The 25,745-nt window shown below is 59.8% G+C and overlaps 3 protein-coding genes and 1 long non-coding RNA gene across 6 annotated transcripts in view; 2 read left to right on the top strand and 2 right to left on the bottom strand.

The window, feature by feature from the left end:
- Positions 1-2,053: 2,053 nt before the first annotated feature.
- LOC132340130 (Fc receptor-like protein 4) lies at positions 2,054-4,876 on the top strand. Its single transcript, XM_059870930.1, has 7 exons — positions 2,054-2,480; positions 2,619-2,939; positions 2,983-3,261; positions 3,499-3,801; positions 3,885-3,968; positions 4,306-4,327; positions 4,418-4,876. Exons 1-7 carry the CDS (start codon positions 2,054-2,056, stop codon positions 4,692-4,694), a joined length of 1,713 nt encoding a protein of 570 aa, XP_059726913.1. The 3' UTR covers positions 4,695-4,876.
- A 3,329-nt stretch (positions 4,877-8,205) lies between these two features.
- The window catches only part of LOC132340386 (B-cell receptor CD22-like), a 31,887-nt gene continuing 14,347 nt past the window's right edge, over positions 8,206-25,745 (top strand). The window contains exons 1-7 of one of the 3 annotated variants that reach the window (XM_059871385.1): positions 8,209-9,005; positions 9,246-9,503; positions 9,642-9,905; positions 10,522-10,824; positions 10,908-10,991; positions 11,322-11,343; positions 11,431-11,933. In XM_059871385.1, coding sequence (XP_059727368.1) covers positions 8,702-9,005; positions 9,246-9,503; positions 9,642-9,905; positions 10,522-10,824; positions 10,908-10,991; positions 11,322-11,343; positions 11,431-11,548 — 1,353 coding nt within the window. In that variant the 5' untranslated portion in view covers positions 8,209-8,701 and the 3' untranslated portion in view covers positions 11,549-11,933. Of the gene's footprint in view, positions 9,006-9,245; positions 9,504-9,641; positions 9,906-10,005; positions 10,825-10,907; positions 10,992-11,321; positions 11,344-11,430; positions 11,934-25,745 lie in introns of those variants that run through there. The other 2 variants (XM_059871384.1, XM_059871386.1) reach the window with 2 other exon arrangements.
- LOC132340393 (low affinity immunoglobulin gamma Fc region receptor III-like) lies at positions 16,351-19,568 on the bottom strand. The gene is made up of 6 exons (XM_059871398.1): positions 18,818-19,568; positions 18,344-18,598; positions 17,257-17,726; positions 16,898-16,919; positions 16,728-16,807; positions 16,351-16,642 (listed from the first exon to the last, which is right to left on the bottom strand). Exons 1-3 carry the CDS (start codon positions 19,119-19,121, stop codon positions 17,371-17,373), a joined length of 915 nt encoding a protein of 304 aa, XP_059727381.1. The 5' UTR covers positions 19,122-19,568; the 3' UTR covers positions 16,351-16,642; positions 16,728-16,807; positions 16,898-16,919; positions 17,257-17,370.
- LOC132340361 (uncharacterized) lies at positions 23,487-24,510 on the bottom strand. The gene is made up of 3 exons (XR_009489843.1): positions 24,430-24,510; positions 24,077-24,098; positions 23,487-23,989 (listed from the first exon to the last, which is right to left on the bottom strand). It is a non-coding gene; the product is annotated as an uncharacterized LOC132340361 (long non-coding RNA).

Here is a 25,745-nt window from a genome sequence, read left to right as displayed (position 1 = left end):
GGCTGGGTTGCTGCCCAGCAGGCAGGGAACAATCCCATGGAGCTGTAGGACACTCAGGGACATTCCACACTCTGTGTCATCCACAAGCAAACACTGCTGTGGGATGCACAAGGGGCTGCTAAAGGGAATAAAAGTCTCCTTTCGTTGTGATTTGTTTGTGTTTTTATTGTGAGTGACTTGTTGGGAAAACAATGGATTCTCTAAACCAGAGCATTTTATACCTTGCCAGTTTGATTTTTGCCAAATTTGTACTTTTTTTGGGGAAATAATGATGTGGGAAAGATTTTTGCTTTTATTCTATGAATGTGTAATTTTGTCCCAACCAATTGGGCATCAAGTGTTGTCTGGGATGGCTGAGCCAGGAAATGGGGGGACCTGACCCAGGGGTGTGTGGGGCAGGGACACAGAGACCCCCAGGGCAACCCTGGGGTGCTGCAGGGTGGGGGCTGTGCTGGGCTCTGGGTCACCCCAAAATCTGAGATACTCTGGGAAGGAGCTGGGACCCCTGTGCCCACCCACCAACTGCCTACACCTGGCAGTGACATTTCCCTGGGCACCCAACCAAGGCATCCCCATTCCTTGTGTCACCCCAACCCTGGGACCTCCATCCCAGTACTGACACCCCCCAGGATCTCCATGGCCCAGCACCTCATTCCCAAGGAACCTTCTCCTGTTCATTCCATCCCCTGCAATCCTCCTTCCCCCAGCACCTTGATCCTCCCAGGACCTCCATTCCAACAGGACCCCATTCCCATTCTCCATTCCTCCATTCCCACTGGAGCCACCATTCCTCCATCATCCCCATCCCGTGACTCCAACTCCCTGGAGCCCACGTTCCCCTGGCACTCCCATCCCTGAGTCCCCCCAGCCCTGGGCACCCCCATTCCCATGGCACCCCCATTCCCCTGGGACGCCCCATTCCCCTGGACACCCATCCCTGGCTCCCCAAAACCCCTGAACCCCCACTCCTGAGAAACCCCATGTCCCACCTTGTCCCACCCAGCTTTGTCCCCATCCTGTGCCCAGCTTGTGGCCACCCTGCCCCCACCAAGTGCCAGCTACGCACGAGGGTGAGACCTGACCTCGCTTCCTTCCCCTTCATCCGAAGAGCCACCAGCGAGGGGACAGCCACAGCAGCGAGTGACAGCCAGTGCACATGGCTGGGGACAGCGGGATGGCCGGGAAGGTGGCACTGCTCCTGTGGGGTGAGTGCCCTGGGCATGGGCCTGGCACCATGGGGATGGGGAGGGGAGGTGGCACAGGGGGGCTGTGAGGTCCCCTGAGGTTCCCAATGCCAGCAGTGCCAGAGCATGAGGTGACCGGAGCCATGGGGTGGCTGTGGGGACAGTAGAGAGGGGACAGGAATGTGAGGACAAAAATAAGGGGACAGAGATTTGGGGAGGCATCATGGGGCTGGTGTGGGTGACCTGGGCCAGCACGGGGTGCCCATGACCTCCCCAGTTCAGGAGTGTCCACAGTGTCCTTGTGTCCTGCCTGAGCAAGGGCTAGACAAGGTTTTTCTGTCCCCAAGGGGTCCATGTCACACAAGGACACTTTGGGGACAGCCCCCACACCCTGTACCCCATGTGCCTCTGTCCCCACGGTGCCACCCCCACCCAGCCCTGTCCCTTCTCCCTTCCAGCCCAGACCCTCGGCCTCGCTGGTGAGTCCTCAGGGGATGCCATGGCCCCACCCCGCTGTCCCCAGCCCCGTGCTGGCCCTGCCAGGCTGGTGTCCCCTGTCACCCGCAGGTGCCCAGACCACCCAGCTCCTCGTGGAGCACCCCTGGAGGCCGGCGGTGCTGTGGGACCCAGTGACACTGACCTGCCAGGGCTCGGGGACCGCTGGTGACACCACCTGGTACAAGGACGGGCAGCGCTGGGGACAGAAGGGACACGACCATGTCACTGTCACCAAGAGTGGCACCTATGAGTGTGACAGACCCGGCAGCGGGCGCAGCCCAGCCGTGACAGTCTCAAATGGTGAGGGGGGTTTGGGTGTCCCCAGCCTGGCACCCGCGGGGACCCCGAGGGCTCTGGGTGGGCTCCACTCCATGGGTCACCTCCTGTGTGACCAGAGCCTGTCCCCTGCTCTGGGGACATCCCAGAGCATCCCAGTATGGGAGAACCCCGTCTTGGAATTGGGGACCCCTGGTGCTCAGGGTGTGACCCAATGGGGGGTCCTGGTGCCATCAGCTCTGACAGGACCCCTCTGTCCCACAGACTGGCTGGCACTGCAGGTGCCGGCGCGGGCGCAGCTGGAGGGGGACACGGTGACACTGCGCTGCCGGGGCTGGCAGAACCGCACGGTCACCAGGGTGTCCTTCTACCGCGAGAGGGAGAAACTGAGGGGGCTCCACGATGGCACCGAGCTGTCCCTGTCCCCTCTGCAGCTGAGCCACAGCGGCAACTACAGCTGCAAGGGCCTGGTGGGATCCTGGGTGTTGCATGTGTCAGCACCGGCGACAGTGACAGTGCAGGGTGAGCACCCCAGAGCACCCCAGTGTGGGGAGTGCTCCGTGTTGGAATTGGGGGTCCCTGGTGATCGGGGTGTTACCTAGTGGGGGGATCCTCATGAAAACGGGACCCCCGGTGTGACAGGACCCCCGTGTCCCACAGCCAGGTTAGAGTTGCAGGTGTCGGCGCGGGAGCTGCTGGAGGGGGACACGGTGACACTGCGCTGCCTGCGCTGGCAGAACAACCCGGTCACCGGAGTGCAATTCTATCATGGGGACCAGGAGGTGGGGAAGCCCCTCAATGGGACCGAGCTGTCCCTGTCCCCTCTGCAGCTGAACGACAGTGGAAACTACAGCTGTGAGGGCCGGGTGGACTCTGGAGTGTCACTGTGGGCAAAGTCGGCACCAGTGACAGTGACAGTGCACGGTGAGCACCCCCTCGGCTGGAACTCCAATCTCCTGACACCCCCAAAGCCCATTCCCAGCAGACTCAGAGTCACAGTCCTCACCTTCCCTCTCCTTCCCAGAGCACTTCTCGCTGCCGGTGCTGGAGGGTCCCCCCGAGCCCAGCCTGGGGTCCCCCCTGACTCTCAGCTGCCTCAGCACCCCCAGCCCCCTGCGGCCCCCAACCCCCCTCCTGCACGTGTTCTACCGGGACGGGCAGGTGCTGGGGGGCCCGCAGGTGTCCCCACAGCTGCTGGTGCCCTCCGTGGGGGTCTCCCACTCGGGGAATTACAGCTGCCAGGTGCGCTCTGAGGGGGGGTCTGTGCGGAAGAGCAGTGCCCGGCTCCGCGTCACGGTGCGCAGTGAGTGCAGGGATGGGCACGGGGATCACCCACAGCCTTCCTGCGTCCTCTTCCTGGGGACGACCATGTCCCCCAGACACCTTTCATGCATTCCCCTCCTCTGCCGCGTGTCCCCTCAGCCCTCTGTGGTGTGACCCAATCCATCACATCCCTCCCACACCCATCCCACCCATCTCTGTCCCGCACACCGGCTGCCAGCCCCTCCCTGTGCCCTCAGCCCTGTCTCTGTCCCCACAGTGCCCGTGGCCAATGCCACCATCACCCCCGGTCCCCTGGCACACCAGGTGCACCCAGGTGACAACGTCACCCTGCACTGCTCAGTGCAGGTGGGCTCAGCCCCTGTCACCTTCACCTGGCTGCACAATGGGCAGGAGGTGGCTCGGGGTCCCCTCCTGGAGCTCAGGGACATCGATGTGGGACATTCGGGCACCTACCAGTGCGTGGCCACCAACCAGCTGGGACAGGACGGGCACCGCGTGTTCCGGGCATTCAGCCCTGAGCTAGCAATGACAGTGAAAGCATGGGGACACAGGGACACAGGTGGGGTCACATGGGGTCACTGGGGTGTTCAGGACCCCCGGGATGATGGGTGACCCTGATGTGTCCCCCTCTATCTCTTGCAGTGGCCGCAGGGGTCGGTGGGGCCCTTTTGTTCCTGCTCCTGCTCGTGGGTGTCATTGTGGCCTGGCACTGGTGGCACCTCCTGGGTAGGTGACAATGGGGGGATGGGGGTCCCAGGGAGCGGTAGAGGTTCCCAGAACTGTGACCTTGTTTGGGGATCCAATAGGGTTTGGGGAGACACAGGGGGTCCTGCAGCAATGTTGGGGGTTCTTTCAGTGGCCCTGAGTTTGATTGGGGGTCTCTGTCCCTGCTGGGCTTTGGGTTCTTGGTTGGGGGCACTGGGGATGTTCCTGAATTCTGGGGGGCTCCTGATATATTTGGGGGTCCTGTGGGGCATTTGTGGGTCCCGTGGGGGTTCAGGAATCCTGAGAGGGGTCAGGGCCCTGGGACTCCACAGTCACCCCTCCCCTCTTTCCTCTGCAGCTGCCAGGAAGAACCAGGAAAGGTGAGTGGGGGGTTCAAACCACCCTCTCCCCTTTTACCCAAACCCCCAAGACCTCCCATTCCCTCCTCCACATCCCCTTTATTCCCTCAGGGCCCCCCCAGATCCCCTGGCTGCCCCAGAGGAGGGGCAGGTGCTGTACACCCATGTTGTGGTCTCCAAGAGGGCAGGGGGTGAGTATGGAGGGGGGACACATGCAGAGGGACATGTCACCCACGAGTGTCACCCCACCCAGATCCCACAGCCCGTGTCTCTCGCAGTGTCCCCCCGTGCCACCACCCTCCAGGATCCCCAGGTGACCTACGCAGAGCTGAGGGGACACCAGGGGCGACCGCGGAAAACTGGTGACATCTGTGGGAATGTGCTGTGACACTGGGGGGATCTGGGGGGCACTAGGGGTCCCCACCCATGGGCACCAACTCGTGTATGTGCTGCCACCAAAAACTGCTCCTCTCCCTCCCTGTGGGGGCACAAAGATCCCAAAGGGCTGAGAGAAGAACAATTTCCTGTAACAGCAATGAGAGAGAATAAAACCAACAGCAACAGCAACAAGGTTCAGAGTCCAAATTGTCACACAAGGTACGATTTGCTGGGAAAGCCACCAAAAAGTAACAAACCTCAGACATTTCCAAAACCTGCCTGGGCCCTGGGCCTTCCTTGCTCCAATGACCAAAGCAGCCTTCAGGAGGCTCTGGATTCCCTTGTCCCCTCTTCCAAACCCCTCCTCTGCCCTGTTCCCCACACCAGGATGTCACAAAGGCCCTGTGGGGGTTCTGGAGTCTCCCCCCTTGCCAGGGCAGTCGGGATCAGGCCATGGCACAGGGAGGGGTGTCAGAGACAGGAAAAGTTTGATGTCTGGAGACATTTTGGAGCAGCTGTGTGTGGCAGGGGTGGGTCAGGCCTTGCTTTTGGTGAGACAGGGCCCCTGCCTGTCCATCAGTCTATCAGCCATGGCACACTGTGGACAGTGTCACACTCTGCCAATGCCAGCTCCTGAATCGCTGGGTGACCTGAAGTGCCAGCTGGGGAGAGGGCCCTTGGTGGCCTGACTGGCTTAAAAGGCAGAGCATGAGGTGGCCAATTCCCTGACCCTGTCTGCTCTTGGGGTATCTGTCCCATCCATGCTGGAACACAGAAGCTGAAAACTCATTTAAATGAGAAATATCTGCCAAGGACTGCGGGAACATTCCTGGAATGGAAAGAAGACCCATGTCTAAAACTTTCGTTAATTTCAAAGACGCTGGGGCTTTCAGGCCAATGTGCAGGAAAAGGAATACCAGCTGTTTCCTGGGAAATTTATAAACCAGAAAAGAGCAAAAAACACAAACCCAGAACTTTCCCTCCCGCTCAGCGCTGTTGGCTTTTGTGGCAGTGATAACCGTGGCCAGCAGGGGGCGCTGCAGGGAGCACTCCCGGCCAGCAGGGGGCGCTGCAGGGAGCACTCCCGGCCAGCAGGGGGCGCTGCGGGGAGCACTCCCGGCCAGCAGGGGGCGCCCCGCTCGAGCTCCATCCCCTCAGGGGCCATGGCGGCCTCGCACGGGAGGCACGAGGGGAAATCGCTCCTTTGGCCAACTCACGGGCACCAATCGGTCCCGGCACCACCACCGGCAGCGGGCAGAAGCCGCCAAGGCAGCAGGTTGGATCCCAGTGCCCACTGGCAGCGTAGCAGTGTCCCGGGGCCTGGTACATGCCTTGCCCAACACCCGCGGCCGCTCTCCATGATCCCGGATGGAAGGAAGGCAGCGCCTGACCCCAGGCAGGTCTCGGGCCCACAGCAGCACCTCTGGTGGCTTTACAGCACAATTCCTGCAAAGCCTCAGCCTTTCCCTCAGGTGAGGAGGGCAGGGATGGAGCAGCTTTGGGGACACCTGGAATCCACACAGGGTCACTCCCCACAGCCCCACCATGGCCATGGGCAGAGCCCCTGCTCAATATTTCTCAATGGTTCCCTCTTATCTGATGGCCACAGCCAGAGTCAAAACATTCTTTCTGGAATGTTCCAAAGGGCTGCAGGTTTTGTTCAAGAAGGAGGGCCCCAGGTTAGGCTGTTGAGCACATTGTTGTGGGATTTGCAGTAGTTTGTGGTTTCTCTCAGTCCCTTACCAAGAGGAACAAATGATCAATTGCTGCATTTCCGGACTGGTTCCCTCACAGCTGCCCCTGCAGGGGGGGTTTCCAGCCAGCCCTGCTCTGAAAACCATCAAAGGCCCTCCCAGAGCCGCTGCTTGGGCTCCCTTTGGGGTTTGTGCTTCTTGCAGGGCTGAGCAAACCACAGGCAGGCCTTTTTCCCCCACAGAATTCTCACCTCTGCAGCAGCTCTAAAGCTGCCAGAATCAAAGCCAAGGGGGCAGAGGGGACCCTGAGGTGCTGGCTGCCAGCTGGGGCTGGGCAGAGCAGGGCTGGGCAATGGCCATCCCTGTGCAGTGGGGCTGGGCCATGACTGGGCACCACCCTTGCATTGACAGGGGTCCCCAGGATGTGCCACCCCTGGGACAGGCACCCAAAAAGGAATGTGCAGGGACATTTCTGCAACTGCCACACCCAGGACAGGACCCCCCAAGTCAGGATGTGTCACCCCTGGGACAGGATCCTCCCAGGACAGGACCCCCTGGATATGCTGCCCAGGACAGAACTGCCCCCCTTTCCCATCTGTCTCTCAGCACAAACAGCCTCTTCATTCTTGTCCAGAAAAAGGAAAGTGAAAGTGTTGAGGCGGCACAGCCCAACACCTCCAACCCCCACAGCCTCCCCACTCTTCCCTGCACCCCCTACTCCCCATTTTTCCCCTCCCCCGGGATCCCCCAACCCCTTCCCAGCTCAGGTGCTCCCCGGGATTGCTGAGCCAGGAGCTGGGGGTGAGGGGACATGGCGCAAATGTGAGGAAAGTAAGGAAACATGAGAAATAAAGAGACAAGTAAGTCAAGGGCAGGGGAGGGCACAGAGGCAGAGCTCCCCAGGACCCCCAGGTGATGCCTGGCCAGGAAACGAGCACCCTAGGGGGGCTTTGCTGGGCCCTGGGTCACCCAAAATCTGAGGCTCCCCTCTCAGGGAAGGAGCTGAGACCCCTGTGCCCACCCAGCCACTGCCCATCCCTGGCACCCCCATTCCCCTGGGACACCAACCATGGGACCCCCATGGCCTTGGTCTCTCCTCCCTGGGACCCCCATCCCAGGACTGCCATTGCCATCACCACCATTGCCTTGATCCCATCCCATGGGCTGCTCCTTCCCCCACAACCCCTATTCCCGAGGGTCCCCTTTTTCCCTCTGCTCCCTAAACACTGGCACCCACATGCCATGACCCCAAATCCCTGGGGACCATGTTCCCACAGCACCCCCATCCATGAATCCCCCCAGGCATGGAGACCCCAATTCCCCTTGACCTCCATTCTCCTGGACACCCATCCTTGGTTCTCCATGTCCCCTGAGTCCCCCACTCCTGGCAACCCCATGTCCCACCATGTCCCCAGACTCTCCCATCAAGTCCCCATCCTGTGCCCAGCTTGTGGCCACCCTGCCCCCACCAGGTGCCACCTCCACTTGGGGACGGATGTGACCTCGCTTCCTTCCCCTTCATCTGAAGGGCCACCAGCGAGGGGACAGCCAGAGCAGCGAGGGACAGCCAGTGCACATGGCTGGGGACAGCGGGATGGCCGGGAAGGTGGCACTGCTCCTGTGGGGTGAGTGCCCTGGGCATGGGCCTGGCACCATGGGGAGGGGGTACAGAGGGGGCTGTGGGGTCCCCTGAGGTTCCCAATGACAGCAGTGCCAGTCCTTGTTACTCACAGTGGAGCTTGGTGGGACTGGAAATGTAGGGTGGCTTTGGGGACAGAACAGGGGTCAGGAATTTGAGGATGGGGATGTGGGGACAGGAATGTGGGGAGTGGCACCTTTGGGCTCAGGTAGCTCTGGGGACAGGGACAAGGGAACTGGGATGGAGGGACAGAAGGGGACAAGAACGGTGAGGATGTGGCCATGGGGATGGGATGATGGGGATGGGATCATGAGCTGGTGGGGGTGACCTGGGCCAGCATGGGCTGTGTCCATGGTGTCCTCGTGCCTGGGGTGTCCACAGTGTCCCCATGTTGTGGCTCAGCCCAGGGTGGCCTCGGTGTCCCTGTTTCCAAGGTGTCTGTGCCACAGAGATGTGGCGCACTGGTGGCTGTGACACAGACATGTCTCCCTGCCTCGCCAAATCTTTTTGGGACCACCCAGACACACTTACCCAAAAGAACTGCTGTCCCCATGGGGACAGTTTGGGGACAACACCCACACCCTGTGCCCCTGTGCTGCTGTCCCTGCAGTGCCACCCCCACCCAGCCCTGTCCCTTCTCCCTTCCAGCACAGACCCTCGGCCTCGTTGGTGAGTCCTCGGGGAATGCCATGGCCCCACCCCGCTGTCCCCAGCCCCGCGCTGGCCCTGCCAGGCTGGTGTCCCCTGTCACCCGCAGGTGCCCGGACCACCCAGCTCCTCATGGAGCCCCCCTGGAGGCCACCGGTGCTGTGGGACCAGGTGACACTGACCTGTCAGGGCTCGGGGACCGCCGGTGACATCACCTGGTACAAGGACGGGCAGCGCTGGGGGCAGAAGGGAGGTGACCATGTCACTGTCACCGAGAGTGGCACCTACACGTGTGACAGACCCGGCAGCGGGCACAGCCCACCCGTGACAGTCTCAAACGGTGAGGGGGGTTTGGGTGTCCCCAGCCTGGCACCCGCGGGGACCCCGAGGGCTCTGGGTGGGCTCCACTCCATGGGTCACCTCCTGTGTGACCAGAGCCTGTCCCCTGCTCTGGAGACATCCCAGAGCATCCCAGCATGGGGGAACGCCATGTTTGAATTGGGGACCCCTGGTGCTCAGGGTGTGACCCAATGGGGTGTCCCGGTGCCATCAGCTCTGACAGGACCCCTCTGTCCTACAGACTATCTGGTGCTGCAGGTGCCGGCGCGGGCGCAGCTGGAGGGGGACACGGTGACACTGCGCTGCCGGGGCTGGCAGAACCGCACGGTCACCAGGGTGTCCTTCTACCGCGAGAGGGAGAAACTGAGGGGGCTCCGCGATGGCACCGAGCTGTCCCTGTCCCCTCTGCAGCTGAGCCACAGCGGCAACTACAGCTGCAAGGGCCTGGTGGGATCCTGGGTGTTGCATGAGTCGGCACCGGTGACAATGACAGTGTACGGTGAGCACCCCAGAGCACCCCAGTGTGGGGAGAGCTCCGTGTTGGAATTGGGGGTCCCTGGTGATCAGGGTGTGACCCAATGTGGGGATCCCCATGAAAACGGGACCCCCAGTGTGACAGGGCCCCCGTGTTTCACAGCCAGGTTAGAGTTGCAGGTGTCGGCGCGGGAGCTGCTGGAGGGGGACACGGTGACACTGCGCTGCCTGCGCTGGCAGAACAACCCGGTCACCGGAGTGCGATTCTATCATGGGGACAAGGAGGTGGGGAGGCCCCTCAATGGGGCCGAGCTGTCCCTGTCCCCTCTGCAGCAGAAGCACAGTGGCCGCTACAGCTGCCTGGGCCGGGTGGACTCCGGAGTGTCACCGTGGGCAAAGTCGGCACCAGTGACAGTGACAGTGCACGGTGAGCACCCCCTCGGCTGGAACTCCAATCTCCTGACAGCCCCACAGCCTTTTCCCAGCGGACTCAGAGTCACAGTCCTCACCTCCCCTCTCCTTCCCAGAGCTCTTCTCGGTGCCGAGGCTGGAGGGTCCCCCCGAGCCCAGCCTGGGGTCCCCCCTGACTCTCAGCTGCCTCAGCACCCCCAGCACCCTGCGGCCCCCAGCCCCCCTCCTGCACGTGTTCTACCGGGACGGGCAGGTGCTGGGGGGCCCGCAGGTGTCCCCACAGCTGCTGGTGCCCTCCGTGGGGGTCTCCCACTCGGGGAATTACAGCTGCCAGGTGCGCTCCGAGAGGGGGAACGTGCGGAAGAGCAGTGCCCGGCTCCGCGTCACGGTGCGCAGAGAGTGCAGGGATGGGCACGGAGATCACCCACGGCCTTCCTGCGTCCTCTTCCTGGGGACGACCATGTCCCCCAGACACCTTTCATGCATTCCCCTCCTCTGCCGCGTGTCCCCTCAGCCCTCTGTGGTGTGACCCCATCCATCACATCCCTCCCACACCCATCCCCCCCATCCCTGTCCCCCACACCAGCTGCCAGCCCCTCCCTGTGCCCTCAGCCCTGTCTCTGTCCCCACAGTGCCCGTGGCCAATGCCACCATCATCCCTGGTCCCCTGACACACCAGGTGCATGCAGGTGACAACGTGACCCTGCGCTGCTCGGTGCAGGTGGGCTCAGCCCCTGTCACCTTCACCTGGCTGCACAATGGGCAGGAGGTGGCCCAGGGTCCCCTCCTGGAGCTCAGGGACATCGATGTGGGACATTCAGGCACCTACCAGTGCGTGGCCACCAACCAGCTGGGACAGGACGGGCACCGCGTGTTCCGGGCATTCAGCCCTGAGCTGGCTCTGGAGGTGACACCTGGCTCACCCTGGGTCACAGGTGGGGTCACACGGGGTCACCAGGGAGTGCAGGACCCCCAGGGTTCAGAGTGACCCCATTGTGTCCCCCTCTGTCTCTTGCAGTGGCCGTAGGGGTCGGTGGGGCCCTTTTGTTCCTGCTCCTGCTTGTGGGTGTCATTGTGGCCTGGCACTGGTGGCACCACCTGGGTGGGTGACAATGGGGGCACAGAGGTCATGGAGAGGGATGGGACAAGCCCCAGAGAGGGGGGGGCACAGGGCAGCACCCACAGCCCCCAGCTTGGCAGAGGCTGAGCCCCAGTGACCATGGCTCAGAGCCCTGGGGAGGTGTTGGAGGGTCGTGCAGGGATATTGGGGATCCTATCAGGGGTCTCCCTCCCTGCCAGGCTCCGGGTTCCGGGGGCACTGGGTGTTAGGGGGGCCTGGGGAGGATTGTATGTCCGGTGGTGGTTCAGCATTCCCAAGGGTGGATGGGGGCCCCTGGGTCTCCAAAGTCACCCCTCCAGTTTTCCTTTGCAGATGCCAGGAGGCACCAGGAAAGGTGAGTGCAGGCTCCAGCCATGATACACCTTTTACCCAAACTCCCAGCACCTCCCATCCCCTTCCACACACTCCCTTCTTCCCACAGGGCACCCCCAGAGCCCCTGGCACCCTTGGTGGAGGATCCTCAGGCGACGTACATGGAGCTGCAATGGCAACCGTGGGAACCCAGGGACATCTATGACAATCTACACCAGAAGTTGTGATGCTCTGGGAAGCGGGAGGCACTGGGTGACACTGGGGGTGCTCCCTCCATGGCTCCTGTGCTTGCCCATCCTTCCAAGGGCGGTGGGCATGGGTCAGGGGGAGGCTACACAGGGCACCCTCTGCTCCCCATTTCCTCTCCCACTACCCCCAAGGGCTCCCCCACCCCTTTGCTCGTACCTGCAGGGCCTCCCCAGCCCCATCCCAGTGCTCAAGTACCCTCAGTGACTGCCCCATTCTCTCCCCACAGTGCTTGCAGTACAGCCAGGGCTTCCCCATTCCCCCTCCCACTACCCCTGTCCCATCCCGCTGTAAAAGGGGGAGTTGGGGAGGATTCCTTCTGAAAGGTTTCTCAGATGAAAATGAAGCACAAACATGGCTATATTATATCTGAGCACTGTTTCTTGATGAAGGAGGGTAAGTGTTCTTACCAAAGGGGGAGAGAAGGGACTAGAAAGGGAAAAGGACAGAGAGAGAAACAGAGGACAGGGACAGCGTTACCACAAGAAGCCCGGGCGCTCTGTGGGCATCAGCTCGGCAGATGGAGTGTGTGTGCTGCAAGCCACAGCCAGCCCACATGGCCTTTGTGAGTGGCTGGGTGTGATCTCCAAGGATGGCACCTGCGTGTCTCTGGCATCGGCCAGCGATGGCTGCAGGCTGGCTGCTGCGGGCTGGCTGCGGGCTGGTGCTGCAGCACTGCTGGCTCTGGGCTGGCTGCCGTGGGCTGGTGCTGCGGTGGGCAGGTGCAGCAGGCTCGGTGCTGTGGGCAGCAGGGGAAACGTGGCAGAGGCAGCAGGTGGGTGGGTTCAGGCAGCATCCGCTCCGTCAGGGAACCAATGAAGGAACGTCCAGGAGGAGCAGGAATGAGCTGGCTCGGGGAAGCAGCAAAAGCAGGGAAGAACGGGTGTGGACAGGGAAGAAGGACCACAGGGAAGAAAAGGCAAGGGCAGGGAGCATCGGTGATATTTTTGCCTGATGTCCAGGAGGAATGATGCATCTGACTCCATCTTATCACAAGGCTAATTAAGTACTTTATTATACTTGTCTTGGTTTGGATAAGACAGGTGCTTGCTAAAGAAGGCAGGAGCTTCCCCTGAAATGGCGAATGCAAACCCTCCCCACCCCTCTAAATTGCTATGAATTTTAAATTAAGGGGCTCTCAGGTAAAAAAATACGGGAGCAGGAAATAACAGCTCTTTAATAGGGAAGGGGGGAAAAAAAACATAAAATGATAAAATAAAAACAATGCAGTACACTAAAATGACAGAGCTGGAACTCAACCTGACACCCTGTTGGTCAGGGTGCCGGCAGCAGTCCAATTGGAAAAGTGGCTGCAGTCCTCCTGAGGTGTCAGGTGTGGTTCTGTTGGAGCAGGGGGTCCTGTAGAAAAAGGGTGATTCTTCCTCCACAGATCCGTGGAAGTAGAAGCAGCTGCTGTTCCTCTGGTGAATCCAGTGGAGAAGCTGTACTGGTGTGTCAGAATCTCCTGATTATATCTGGATAGCAATGCTCGGCTCCTCCCTCTGGGCAGAGCATCTCACAATGGGATGTTACAGTTCTTATCAGCCATGCAGGGACACTCAATAGCCTCTTATCACGGGATGCCCCCTGCTGAGGGAGGAGTGATTGTGATCTGTCAGGGAGAGAGATAAGGGGAAATTGCCCACTTAACACCTAGACAACTGCCATACAGATGGTAATAGAATACATCCTGCATTGCAATCCAGAACAATACTATATTATATTACCTCTGAACTGAATCTGCCAAGCACTCAGCTGCACTCCACTGCACACAATCTCATGACTGTCAGCCATCAGCCCCAACACAAAGACACACCTGGATTCAATTGGTCAGTGAATCAAAACACTCACACCAGAATCCAATCACCAATTCCCTTCAGGTAAACAATCCCCCACAATGCATTCCACTTGTGAACAACACAGGAGCAGAAAATGAGATAGGAATTGTTTTGATCATTTTTGCTTCTCTCACTGCTTCTCCCAGGTTCAGAGAATGTGAATCCCACAGGGGATTAGGGCCAAGCTGACCCTCCGAGCAAGCCCCTCATCCCTCCAAGAAACCCAAACCAAATGCTCCTCTTGTGTCACAGTTTGCTGCATTTATTTCCAAAGGCTCCTCCCACAGCCCGATTTCCTGGGCATTTTTTCCCAGACATTTTTCCTGGGCATCTGTCCCACCAGCCAGTGGGGGTCACTCACAGCCCGATCACTGAAGCTTTCTCTCCCCTGATTTTCTGTTGTGTGAAGCCTCTCCAGGGACAGGGTTCCCAGCACATGGACAACCCACCGAGTCATTTTTCACCTCATGGGTAGCATATGTTGAGACATAAATCCAAATCAGACTTGTTCCTCTTAACCCCATGTGTTAGTGGCTCTGCAATCCCCCTCCCAGTGCTCCCAGTAAGGTGGCTTACTGTTCCCCATCCCACTTCCAAGGGGGCACAGGACCCGGTTTCCTGCTGCTGGGACAAAAATGCAGCTCTTTGGTTAAACTGGCAGAAATGGTGTTTCTTTGTTCAGCTCTGTCAAGGAAGCTGAACAAGGTGGGAACCTCCCTTGGAATGGAAAATACGACCCCCTTCTCTCTGAGATGTTATAACTTTGAAATTATGGGGCTTTTAGGCAAAGCTGTGGGAACAGGAATACCAGTTCTTTACTGGTGTGTATTGTGAGAAACAAGTGAATGGAAGTTGACTTTTGCTGGATATTACATGAATTGATATTACATGATTGATTCTATTATTGATTAAATATTGGGATGTTAGTGTTGGGACAGTGATGTGTACTGTGGAGTGGCTGATGTGGTTGGGGTGGCCACCCAAGGGTGGGGCCCAGCCATAGCCCAGCCCCACTGCACAGGGATGGCCATTGCCCAGCCCTGCTCTGCCCAGCCCCAGCTGGCAGCCAGCACCTCAGGGTCCCCCCTGCCCCCTTGGCTTTGATTCTGGCAGCTTTAGAGCTGCTGCAGAGGTGAGAATCCTGCGGGGGAAAAAGGCCTGCCTGTGGTTTGCTCAGCCCTGCAAGAAGCACAAACCCCAAAGGGAGCCCAAGCAGGGGCTCTGGGAGGGCCTTTGATGGTTTTCGGAGCAGGGCTGGCTGGAAACTCCCCATGTAGTTGCAGCTGAGAGGGAACCAGTCCGGAAATGCAGCAATTGATCATTTGTTCCTCTTGGTAAGGGACTGAGAGAAACCACAAACTACTGCAAATCCCAAAAACTCTGCTCAACAGCCTGACCTGGGGCCCTCCTTCTTCAACAAAACCTGCAGCTCTTTGGAACCTTCCAGAAAGAATGTTTTGACTCTGGCTGTGGTCATCAGATAAGAGGGAACCATTGAGAAATATTGAGCAGGGGCTCTGCCCATGGCCATGGTGGGGCTGTGGGGAGTGACCCTGTGTGGATTCCAGGTGTCCCCAAAGCTGCTCCATCCCTGCCCTCCTCACCTGAGGGAAAGGCTGAGGCTTTGCAGGAATTGTGCTGTAAAGCCACCAGAGGTGCTGCTGTGGGCCCGAGACCTGCCTGGGGTCAGGCGCTGCCTTCCTTCCATCCGGGATCATGGAGAGCGGCCGCGGGTGTTGGGCAAGGCATGTACCAGGCCCCGGGACACTGCTACGCTGCCAGTGGGCACTGGGATCCAACCTGCTGCCTTGGGGGCTTCTGCCCGCTGCCGGTGGTGGTGCCGGGACCGATTGGTGCCCGTGAGTTGGCCAAAGGAGCGATTTCCCCTCCTGCCTCCCGTGCGAGGCCGCCATGGCCCCTGAGGGGATGGAGCTCGAGCGGGGCGCCCCCTGCTGGCCGGGAGTGCTCCCTGCAGCGCCCCCTGCTGGCCGGGAGTGCTCCCTGCAGCGCCCCCTGCTGGCCGGGAGTGCTCCCTGCAGCGCCCCCTGCTGGCCGGGAGTGCTCCATGCAGCGCCCCCTGCTGGCCGGGAGTGCTCCCTGCAGCGCCCCCTGCTGGCCCCGTTTATCATTTCCACAAAAACCAACAGCACTGAGCGGGAGGGAAAGTTCTGGGTTTGTGTTGTTGGTTCTGTTCTGGTTTATAAATTTCCCAGGAAAGAGCTGTAATTCCTTTTCCTGCACTTTGGCCTGGCAGCCCCAGAATCTTTGAAATTAAACACGTCCTTCCACATGGGTCTTCTTTCCATTCCAGGAACGTTCCCACATTCCTTGGCAGATATTTCTCATTTAAATGAGTTGCCAACTCCTGAGTTCCATCGTGGATGGGACAGACACTGCAAAAGCAGACAAGGTCAGGGAATTGGCCACCTCCTGTTCTTCCTTTTAATCCAGTTTGGCCACCAAGGGCCCTCTCCCCAGGTGGCACTTCTGGTCACCCAGCGATTCAGGAGCTGGCATTGGCAGAGTGTCACACTGTCCCCAGTGTGCCATGGCTGACAGACTGATGGACAGACAGGGCCCTATCTCAGCAAAAGCAAGCCTGACCCACCCCTGCCACACACAGCTGCTCCAAAATGTCTCCAGACATCAAACTTTTCCTGTCTCTGACACCCCACCCTGTGCCATGGCCTGATCCCAACTGTCCTGGCAAAGGGGGAGGCTCCGGAACGCCCACAGGGCCTTTGTGACATCCTGGTGTGGGGAACAGGGCAGAGGAGGGGTTTGGGACAGGGGACAAGGGAATCCAGAGCCTCGTGAAGGCACTTTGGCCATAGGAGCAAGGAAGGCCCAGGGCCCAGATAGGTTTGGGAAATGTTTGTGGTTTGTTCCTTTTTGGTGGCTTTCCCTGGAAATTGTTCCTTGTGTGACAATTTGGACCCTGAACCTTGTTGCTGTTGCTGTTGGTTTTATTCTCTCTCGTTGCTGTTTCAGGAAATTGTTCTTCTTTCAGTCCTTTGGGATCTTTGTGCCCCCACAGGGAGGGAGAGGGGCAGTTTTTGGTTGCAGCACAGACACGTGTTGGTGCCCGTGGGTGGGGACCCCCAGTGCCCCCCAGTTCCTGCCAGTGTCACAGCACATTCCCATAGATGTCACTGGGTTCCCGCTGTCGCCCCTGGTGTCCTTGCAGGTTCGCGTAGGTCACCTGAGGATCCTGGAGGGTGGTGGCACGGGTGGACACTGCAAGAGACACTGGCTTGGGATCTGGGTGGGGTGACACTCGTGGGTGACGTGTCCCTCTGTGTGTGTCCCCCCCCGTACTCACCCCCTGCCCTCTTGGTGACCACGACGTGGGTGTACAGCACCTGCCCCTCCTCTGGGGGGGCCGGGGGATCCGGGGGGACCCTGAGGGAATAAAGGGGATGTGGGGAAGGGAGTGGGAGATCTTCGGGGTTTGGGTAAAAGGGGAGAGGGTGGTTTGAACCCCCCACTCACCTTTCCTGATTCTTCCTGGCAGCTGCAGAGGAAAAAGTGGAAGGGTGACTGTGGGGTCCCAGGTCCCTGACCCCTCTCAGGATTCCTGAACCCCCACGGGACCCTCAATTTCTACAGGACCCTCAAACATCTCTGGAGACCCACAGAATTCATGAACATCCCCAGTACCCCCAACCAAGAACCCAAAGCCCAGCAGGGACAGAGAGCCCCCTAACACCCCCGGGGACCCTGATAGAACGCCAAACATCCCTGTAGAACACCCCAGGACCTCCCCAAACCCTACAGGACCCCAAGACGAGGTCACATTTCTGGGGGCCTCTACAGGTCCCTAGGACCCCCATTACCCAATTGTCACCCACCCACACGGTGCCACCAGTGCCAGGCCACAATGACACCCACGAGCAGGAGCAGGAACAAAAGGGCCCCACCGACCCCTGCGGCCACTGCAAGAAACAGAGGGGGACACAATGGGGTCACCCATTATTCTGGGGGTCCTTCATTCCCTTGTGACCCCGTGTGACCCCACCTGTGACCCAGGGTGAGCCAGGTATCACCTCCAGAGCCAGCTCAGGGCTGAGTGCCCGGAACACGCGGTGCCCGTCCTGTCCCAGCTGGTTGGTGGCCACGCACTGGTAGGTGCCCAAATGTCCCACATCGATGTCCCTGAGCTCCAGGAGGGGACCCCGGGCCACCTCCTGCCCATTGTGCAGCCAGGTGAAGGTGACAGGGGCTGAGCCCACCTGCACTGAGCAGTACAGGGTCATGTTGTCACCTGGGCGCACCTGGTGTGCCAGGGGACCGGGGGTGATGGTGGCATTGGCCACGGGCACTGTGGGGACAGAGACAAGGCTGAGGGCACAGGGAGGGTCTGGCAGCCCAGGTGGGAGGAGAGGGACGGGGGAATGGGTGTGATGGGGATGTTTGGGATGGGGTCACACCACAGAGGGGTGAGGGGACAAAGGGCAGAGGCGGAGCGACCCTAGAACGGTGTCTGGGGCACATGGAGGTGCCCAACCAGGGGATCCGGGGGATCTCTGGGGTCTCCCCGTGCCCATCCCCGCACTCACTGCGCACCGTGACGCGGAGCCGGGCACTGCTCTTCCGCACAGACCCCCTCTCGGAGCGCACCTGGCAGCTGTAATTCCCCGAGTGGGAGACCCCCACGCTGGGCACCAGCAGCTGCGGGGACACCTTCGGGCCCCCCAGCACCTGCCCGTCCCGGTAGAACACGTGCAGGAGGGGGGCTGGGGGCCGCAGGGGGCTGGGGGTGCTGAGGCAGCTGAGAGTCAGGGGGGACCCCAGGGTGGGCTCGGTGGGACCCTCCAGCACCGGCAGCGAGAAGAGCTCAGGGAAGGAGAGGGGAGGTGAGGACTGTGACTCTGAGTCTGCTGGGAAGGGGCTGTGGGGGTGTCAGGAGATTGGAGTTCCAGCCGAGGGGGTGCTCACCGTGCACTGTCACTGTCACTGCTGCTGACCGTGACATAAAGGACCCCACCAAGCCCCTGCAGCTGTAGCGGCCACTGTGTGTCAGCTGCAGAGGGGACAGGGACAGCACGGTCCCATTGAGGGACCCCCCCAGATCCTTCTCGTCCTGGGAAAATCGCACCTCGGTGACCGTGCGGTTCCACTGGCCCCGGCAGCGCAGTGTCAGCGTGTCCCCCTCCAGCAGCGCCCGTGCTGGCACCTGCAGCACCAGCTCATCTGTGGGACAGAGGGTCCCATCTCACTGAGGGGCTCGAGACAGGTCCGAGGTTTGGTGCCCGTGGCACCAGGGACATCTGGGGTGCACTGGGATGCACTGGGAGGTCTCTGTGTGCAGGGCAAAGGCTCTCACCATCCATGGGGTGTGAGGTCACCCAGGGAGCAGAGCTAAACCAGACCTGTCAGGGGCCACCCAGATCATTTAAGATCCCCTCTCACCATTTACGACTCTCACGGGTGGGCTGCGCCCTGTGCTGGGTCGGTCACATTCATAGGTGCCACTCTCGGTGACAGTGAAGTGGTTGTGTCCCTGCTGCCCCCAACGCTGCCCGTCCTTGTACCAGGTGGTGGCACTGACCATCCCCGAGCCCCAGCAGGTCAGTGTCACTGGGTCCCACGTCACCGCCGGCCTCCAGGGGGGCTCCAGGAGGAGCTGGGTGGTCTGGGCACCTGTGGGTGACAGGGGACACCAGCCTGGCAGGGCCAGCGCGGGGCTGGGGACAGCGGGGTGGGGCCATGGCATCCCCTGAGGACTCACCAGCGAGGCCGAGGGTCTGTGCTGGAAGGGAGAAGGGACAGGGCTGGGTGGGGTTGGCACCGTGGGGACTGTAGCACGGGCACACAGGGTGTGGGGATGTCCCTAATCTTTCTCTGTGGTGGCACTGGTGTGGCACAGAGGTCTCGAGGACAGGGACACAGCAGCCAACCCCTGCTCAGGCATGGGGACCCCATGATGGCATAGGTCACCCCCACCAGCCCCACGGCCACATCCCCATGGCCCTGTGCTCATGATCCCATTCTGTTGGCACCTGCCCCCATGGCTCATCAACATGGTGCTTGTCCCCTTGTCCCTGTCCCTGCATCCCTGTGTCCCTGTCCCCACAGCTACCCCAGGCCCAAGGTTCCTTCTGCCACATCCTTGTCCCCACATCTCCATTCCCCTGTCCCTGTCCCTGCATCCCACTTCCCACATTACTGTCTCCCTCTTCCTGTCCCCAAAGCCACACCACAACTCTGGTCACACTGGGCGCCATGCCCTGCTGGTATTGGGAACCTCAGGGGAACCCCTGTGCCCCCCTGTGCCCCCTCCCCTCCCCATCTCTGGGGTGTCAGGCCCGTGCCGGGGGCACTCACCCCACAGGAGCAGTGCCACCTTCCCGGCCATCCCGCTGTCCCCAGCCATGTGCACTGGCTGTCACTCGCTGCTGTGGCCACCTCTGCCCTGGCTGGCGGCTCTTCGGATGAAGGGGAAGGAAGCGAGGTCAGGTCTCACCCTCGTGCGTAGGTGGCACCTGGTGGGGGCAGGGTGGCCACAAGCTGGGGACAGGATGGGTACAAGGTGGGACATGGGGTTCCCAGGAGTGGGGGCCCAGGAGGTTTTGGGAGCCAGGGATGGGTGTCCCGGTGAATGGTGGGTCCCGGAGGAATGGGGGGTCCCAGGGACGGGTTCCCTGGGGAATCAGGGTGCTGAGGAGGGGGAGTCACTGGGAATGGGGGTGCCATGGGAATGGGGATGCCCAGGGCTGGGGGGAGTCAGGGATGGGAGTGCCAGGGGAATGTGGGCTCCAGGGATTTGGAGTCACGGGTTGGGGATGCTGGGGGAATGGGGGCTCCTGTGGGAATAGGGGTCCCGTGGGAATGGGGGTCCTGGGAGGATCAAGGTGCTGGGGGAGGAGGATTTCAGGGGATGGAATGAAACGGAGAAAGTTCAATGGAATGAGATGCTGGGCCATGGAGATTCTGGGCAATGTCAGGATTGGGATGAGGTCCCAGGTTTGGGGGGACACAAGGAATGGGTGCCCCATGTTTGGGTGCCCAGGGAAATGGGAGTGCCAGGAGTGGGCAGTGGCTGGGTGGGCACAGTGGTCCTTGCCTGGGTGTCTCACTCAGATTTTGGGGTGACCCAAACCTCAGCACAGCCCCACACCTGCAGCACTCCAGGGTTGCCCTGGGGGTCTCTGTGTCCCTGCCCCACACACCCCTGGGTCAGGTCCCCCCCTTTCCTGGCTCATCCATCCCTGGCAAAACTTGATGCCCAATCGGTTGAGACTAAATTACACACCCATAGAAAAAAAGCTAAAATTTTTCCCACATCATTATTTTCTTAAAAAAAGTACAAACGCATCAAAAATCAAACGGACAAGGTATAGAATGCTCTGGTTTATAGAATCCATTGCTTTCCCAACAAGTCACTCACAATAAAAACACAAACAAATCACAATGAAAGGAGACTTTTATTCCCTTTAGCAGCCCATTGGTGCATCCCACAGCAGCGTTTGCTTGTGGATGACACAGAGTGTGGAATGTCCCTGAGTGTCCAACAGCTCCATGGGATTGTTCCCTGCCTGCTGGGCAGCAACCCTGCCCCCAAGGAAGCATTTTCTTGGGCCATCTTTAGGAACTCTCCCCATTTTTCTCATTCCCACAATGAAACTTGATTGACTTCCCATGGAGGATGGGGAGAAGCTCTGTCCATCCTTAGGACAGTGCACAGGAATCTGTGGAAATGACTCAGGCTCTGATTGCCTGGTAAATCCACTCCAGCCTGCCCTGAATTCCCCTGCCTGGGCACTCCCTGCTCCTGCTGTGACACCCCTCTTCCCCAGCCCCTCGTGCTCATTATTTCCACACTTCTCCCTCTCTTCTGGTGTGCACATCCAGAACAGAAACGTTCTTTCTGGAAGGTTCCAAGGTTTTGTTCATGAAGGGGTGTCCAGGTCAGGTTTTTGAGCAGATTGTTGTTGTCCTTGCAGTAGTTTTGTGGATTTCACAGTCCCTTGGGCAAAGGACAAAATGATCAATTGCTGCATTTCCAGGCTGGTTCCCTCACAGCTGCCCCTGCAGGAGCGGTTTCCAGCCAGCCCTGCTCTGAAAACCATCAAAGGCCCTCCCAGAGCCGCTGCTTGGGCTCCCTTTGGGGTTTGTGCTTCTTGCAGGGCTGAGCAAACCACAGGCAGGCCTTTTTCCCCCACACAATTCTCACCTCTGCAGCAGCTCTAAAGCTGCCACAATCAAAGCCAAGGGGACTGTGGGGACCCTGAGGTGCTGGCTGCCAGCTGGGGCTGGGCAGAGCAGGGCTGGGCAATGGCCATCCCCGTGCAGTGGGGCTGGCCCAGGGCTGGGCCCCACCCTTGGGTGGCCACCCCAACCACATCACCCACTCCACAGTACACATCACTGTCCCAACACTAACACCACCATATTTAATCAATAATAGAATCAATCATGTAATATCAATTCATGTAATATCCAGCAAAAGTCAACTTCCATTCACTTGTTTCTCACAATACACACCAGTAAAGAACTGGTATTCCTGTTCCCACAGCTTTGCCTAAAAGCCCCATAATTTCAAAGTTATAACATCTCAGAGAGCAGGGGGTCGTATTTTCCATTCCAAGGGAGGTTCCCACCTTGTTCAGCTTCCTTGACAGAGCTGAACAAAGAAACACCATTTCTGCCAGTTTAACCAAAGAGCTGCATTTTTGTCCCAGCAGCAGGAAACCGGCTCCTGTGCCCCCTTGGAAGTGGGATGGGGAACAGTAAGCCACCTTACTGGGGGCACTGGGAGGGGGATTGCAGAGCCACTAACACATGGGGGTTAAGAGGAACAAGTCTGATTTGGATTTATGTCTCAACATATGCTACCCCTGAGGTGAAAAATGACTCGATGGGTTGTCCATGTGCTGGGAACCCTGTCCCTGGTGAGGCTTCACACAACAGAAGATCAGGGGAGAGAAAGCTTCAGTGATCGGGCTGTGAGCGACCCCCACTGGCTGGTGGGACAGATGCCCAGGAAAAATGTCTGGGAAAAAATGCCCAGGAAATCGGGCTGTGGGAGGAGCCTTTGGAAATAAATGCAGCAAACAGTGACACAAGAGGAGCGTTTTGCTTTGGGTTTCTTGGAGGGATGAGGGGCTTGCTCGGAGGGTCAGCTTGACCCTCCTCCCCTGTGGGATTCACATTCTCTGAACCTGGGAGAAGCAGTGAGAGAAGCAAAAATGATCCAAACAATTCTTATCTCATTTTCTGCTCCTGTGCTGTTCACAAGTGGAATGCATTGTGGGGGATTGTTTACCTGAAAGGAGTTGGTGATTGGATTCTGGTGTGAGTGTTTTCAAACCAATTGAATCCAGGTGTGTGTTTGTGTCGGGACTGATGGCTGAGAGTCATGAGATTGTGTGCAGTGGAGTGCAGTTGAGTGCTTGGCAGATTCAGTTCAGAGACAATATAATATAGTATAATAAAGTACTTAATTAGCCTTGTGATAAGATGGAGTCAGATGCATCATTCCTCCTGGACATCAGGCAAAAATATCACCGATGCTCCCTGCCCTTGCCTTTTCTTCCTTGTGGTCCTTCTTCCCTGTCCACACCCGTTCTTCCCTGCTTTTCTGCTTCCCCGAGCCAGCTCACTCCTGCTCCTCCTGGACGTTCCTTCATTGGTTTCCCGACGGAGCGGATGCTGCCTGAACCCACCCACCTGCTGCCTCTGCCACGTTTCCCCTGCTGCCCACAGCACCGAGCCTGCTGCACCTGCCCACCGCAGCACCAGCCCACGGCAGCCAGCCCAGAGCCAGCAGTGCTGCAGCACCAGCCCGCAGCCAGCCCGCAGCAGCCAGCCTGCAGCCATCGCTGGCCGATGCCAGAGACACGCAGGTGCCATCCTTGGAGATCACACCCAGCCACTCACAAAGGCCATGTGGGCTGGCTGTGGCTTGCAACACACACACTCCATCTGCCGAGCTGATGCCCACAGAGCGCCCGGGCTGCTTGTGGTAACGCTGTCCCTGTCCTCTGTTTCTCTCTCTGTCCTTTTCCCTTTCTAGTCCCTTCTCTCCCCCTTTGGTAAGAACACTTACCCTCCTTCATCAAGAAACAGTGCTCAGATATAATATAGCCATGTTTGTGCTTCATTTTCATCTGAGAAACCTCTCAGAAGGAATCCTCCCCAACTCCCCCTTTTACAGCGGGATGGGACAGGGGTAGTGGGAGGGGGAATGGGGAAGCCCTGGCTGTACTGCAAGCACTGTGGGGAGAGAATGGGGCAGTCACTGAGGGTACTTGGGCACTGGGATGGGGCTGGGGAGGCCCTGCAGGTACGAGGAAAGGGATGGGGGAGCCCTTGGGGGTAGTGGGAGAGGAAATGGGGAGCAGAGGGTGCCCTGTGTAGCCTCCCCCTGACCCATGACCACCTCCCTTGGAAGGATGGGCAAGCACAGGAGCCATGGAGGGAGCACCCCCAGTGTCACCCAGTGCCTCCTGCTTCCCAGAGCATCACAACTTCTGGTGTAGATTGTCATAGATGTCCCTGGGTTCCCACGGTTGCCATTGCAGCTCCATGTACGTCGCCTGAGGATCCTCCACTGAGGGTGCCAGGGGCTCTGGGGGTGCCCTGTGGGAATAAGGGGGTGTGTGGAAGGGGATGGGAGGTGCTGGGGGTTTGGGTAAAAGGTGTATCATGGCTGGAGCCTGCACTCACCTTTGCTGGTGCCTCCTGGCATCTGCAAAGGAAAACTGGAGGGGTGACTTTGGAGACCCAGGGGCCCCCATCCACCCTTGGGAATGCTGAACCACCACCGGACATACAATCCCCCCCAGGCCCCCCTAACACCCAGTGCCCCCAGAACCCAGAGCCTGGCAGGGAGGGAGACCCCTGACAGAACCCCCAATATCCCTGCACGACCCTCCAACACCTCCCCAGGGCTCTGAGCCATGGTCACTGGAGCTCAGCCTCTGCCAAGCCAGGGGTTGTGGGTGCCGCCCTCTGGCCCTCCTCTCTCTGGGGCTTGTCCCATCCCTCTCCATGACCCCTGTGCCCCCATTGTCACCCACCCCAGCGGTGCCACCAGTGCCAGGCCACAATGACACCCACGAGCAGGAGCAGGAACAAAAGGGCCCCACCGACCCCTGTGATCCCTGCAAGAGATAGAGGGGGACACAATGGGGTCACCCATTATTTCGGGGGTCCTGAACACCCCGGGGACGCCTTGTGACCCCACCTGTGACCCAGGGTGAGCCAGGTGTCACCTTCAGTTCCAGCTCAGGGCTGAGTGCCCGGAACACGCGGTGCCCGTCCTGTCCCAGCTGGTTGGTGGCCACGCACTGGTAGGTGCCTGAATGTCCCACATCGATGTCCCTGAGCTCCAGGAGGGGACCCTGAGCCACCTCGTGCCCGTTGTGCAGCCAGGTGAAGGTGACAGGGGCTGAGCCCACCTGCACTGAGCAGTGCAGCGTCACGTTGTCACCTGGGCACACCTGGTGTGCCAGGGGACCGGGGGTGATGGTGGCATTGGCCACGGGCACTGCAGGGACAGAGACAGGGCTGAGGGCACAGGGAGGGGTTGGCAGTTGGTGTGGGGGGAGAGGGACAGGGGGGATGGGTGTGATGGGGGATGTCGGGGATGGGGTCACAGCACAGAGGGGTGAGAGGACACAGGGCAGAGGTGGGGGAACACAAGAATGGTGTCAGGGAGACATGGACATACCCAGGCAGGGGATCCGGGGGATCTCTGGGGTCTCCCCGTGCCCATCCCCGCACTCACTGCGCACCGTGACACAGAGCCGGGCACTGCTCTTCTGCACAGCTCCCCCCTTTGGAGCGCACCTGGCAGCTGTAATTCCCCGAGTGGGAGACCCCCACGCTGGGCACCAGCAGCTGCAGGGACCCCTGCGGACCCCCAGCACCTGCCCATCCCGATAGAACATGTGCAGGAGGGGGCCTGGGGGCCTCAGTGGGCTGGGGGTGCTGAGGCAGCTGAGAGTCAGGGGGGACCCCTCGGTGGGCTCGGTGGGACCCTCCAGCACCGGCAGCGAGAAGAGCTCAGGGAAGGAGAGGGGAGGTGAGGACTGTGACTCTGAGTCCTCTGGGAATGGGCTTTGGGGCTGTCAGGAGGTTGGAGCTCTAGACATGGCGGTGCTCACCGTGCACTGTCACTGTCACTGGTGCCGATTCCCAAAACTTCTCTAACGCCCAGAGTTCCAACCAGCCCTTGCAGTGGTAGCTGCCGCTGTGGCTCCGCTGCAGAGGGGACAGGGACAGTTCGGTGCCATCGCGGAGTCCCCCCAGTTCCTTCCACTCATGATAGAAAGACACCCTGGTGACCGTGCGGTTCTGCCAGGCCCGGCAGCGCAGTGTCACCGTGTCCCCC

This window comes from Haemorhous mexicanus, chromosome 31, assembly GCF_027477595.1.
Source record: "Haemorhous mexicanus isolate bHaeMex1 chromosome 31, bHaeMex1.pri, whole genome shotgun sequence".
NCBI classification, from domain to species: Eukaryota; Metazoa; Chordata; class Aves; order Passeriformes; family Fringillidae; genus Haemorhous; species Haemorhous mexicanus.
Note: the sequence above shows the minus strand (reverse complement) of the source record. Positions and strands in the feature narration are given on the sequence as shown.

What these genes read in the sequence shown, in the direction of transcription:
- LOC132340130 (XM_059870930.1), top strand. Translation starts at nt 2,054, where the DNA reads ATGGGTCACCTCCTGTGTGACCAGAGCCTGTCCCCTGCTCTGGGGACA. An exon ending in ACCCCCAAAGCCCATTCCCA is followed by an intron (nt 2,940 to 2,982) that starts GCAGACTCAGAG and finishes TCTCCTTCCCAG; the next exon opens with AGCACTTCTCGCTGCCGGTG. An exon ending in GCTCCGCGTCACGGTGCGCA is followed by an intron (nt 3,262 to 3,498) that starts GTGAGTGCAGGG and finishes CTGTCCCCACAG; the next exon opens with TGCCCGTGGCCAATGCCACC.
- LOC132340393 (XM_059871398.1), bottom strand. Translation starts at nt 19,121, where the DNA reads ATGCCATGGCCCCACCCCGCTGTCCCCAGCCCCGCGCTGGCCCTGCCA. An exon ending in ACCCGTGAGAGTCGTAAATG is followed by an intron (nt 18,599 to 18,817) that starts GTGAGAGGGGAT and finishes TCTGTCCCACAG; the next exon opens with ATGAGCTGGTGCTGCAGGTG. An exon ending in AGTGACAGTGACAGTGCACG is followed by an intron (nt 17,727 to 18,343) that starts GTGAGCACCCCC and finishes CTGTCCCCACAG; the next exon opens with TGCCCGTGGCCAATGCCACC.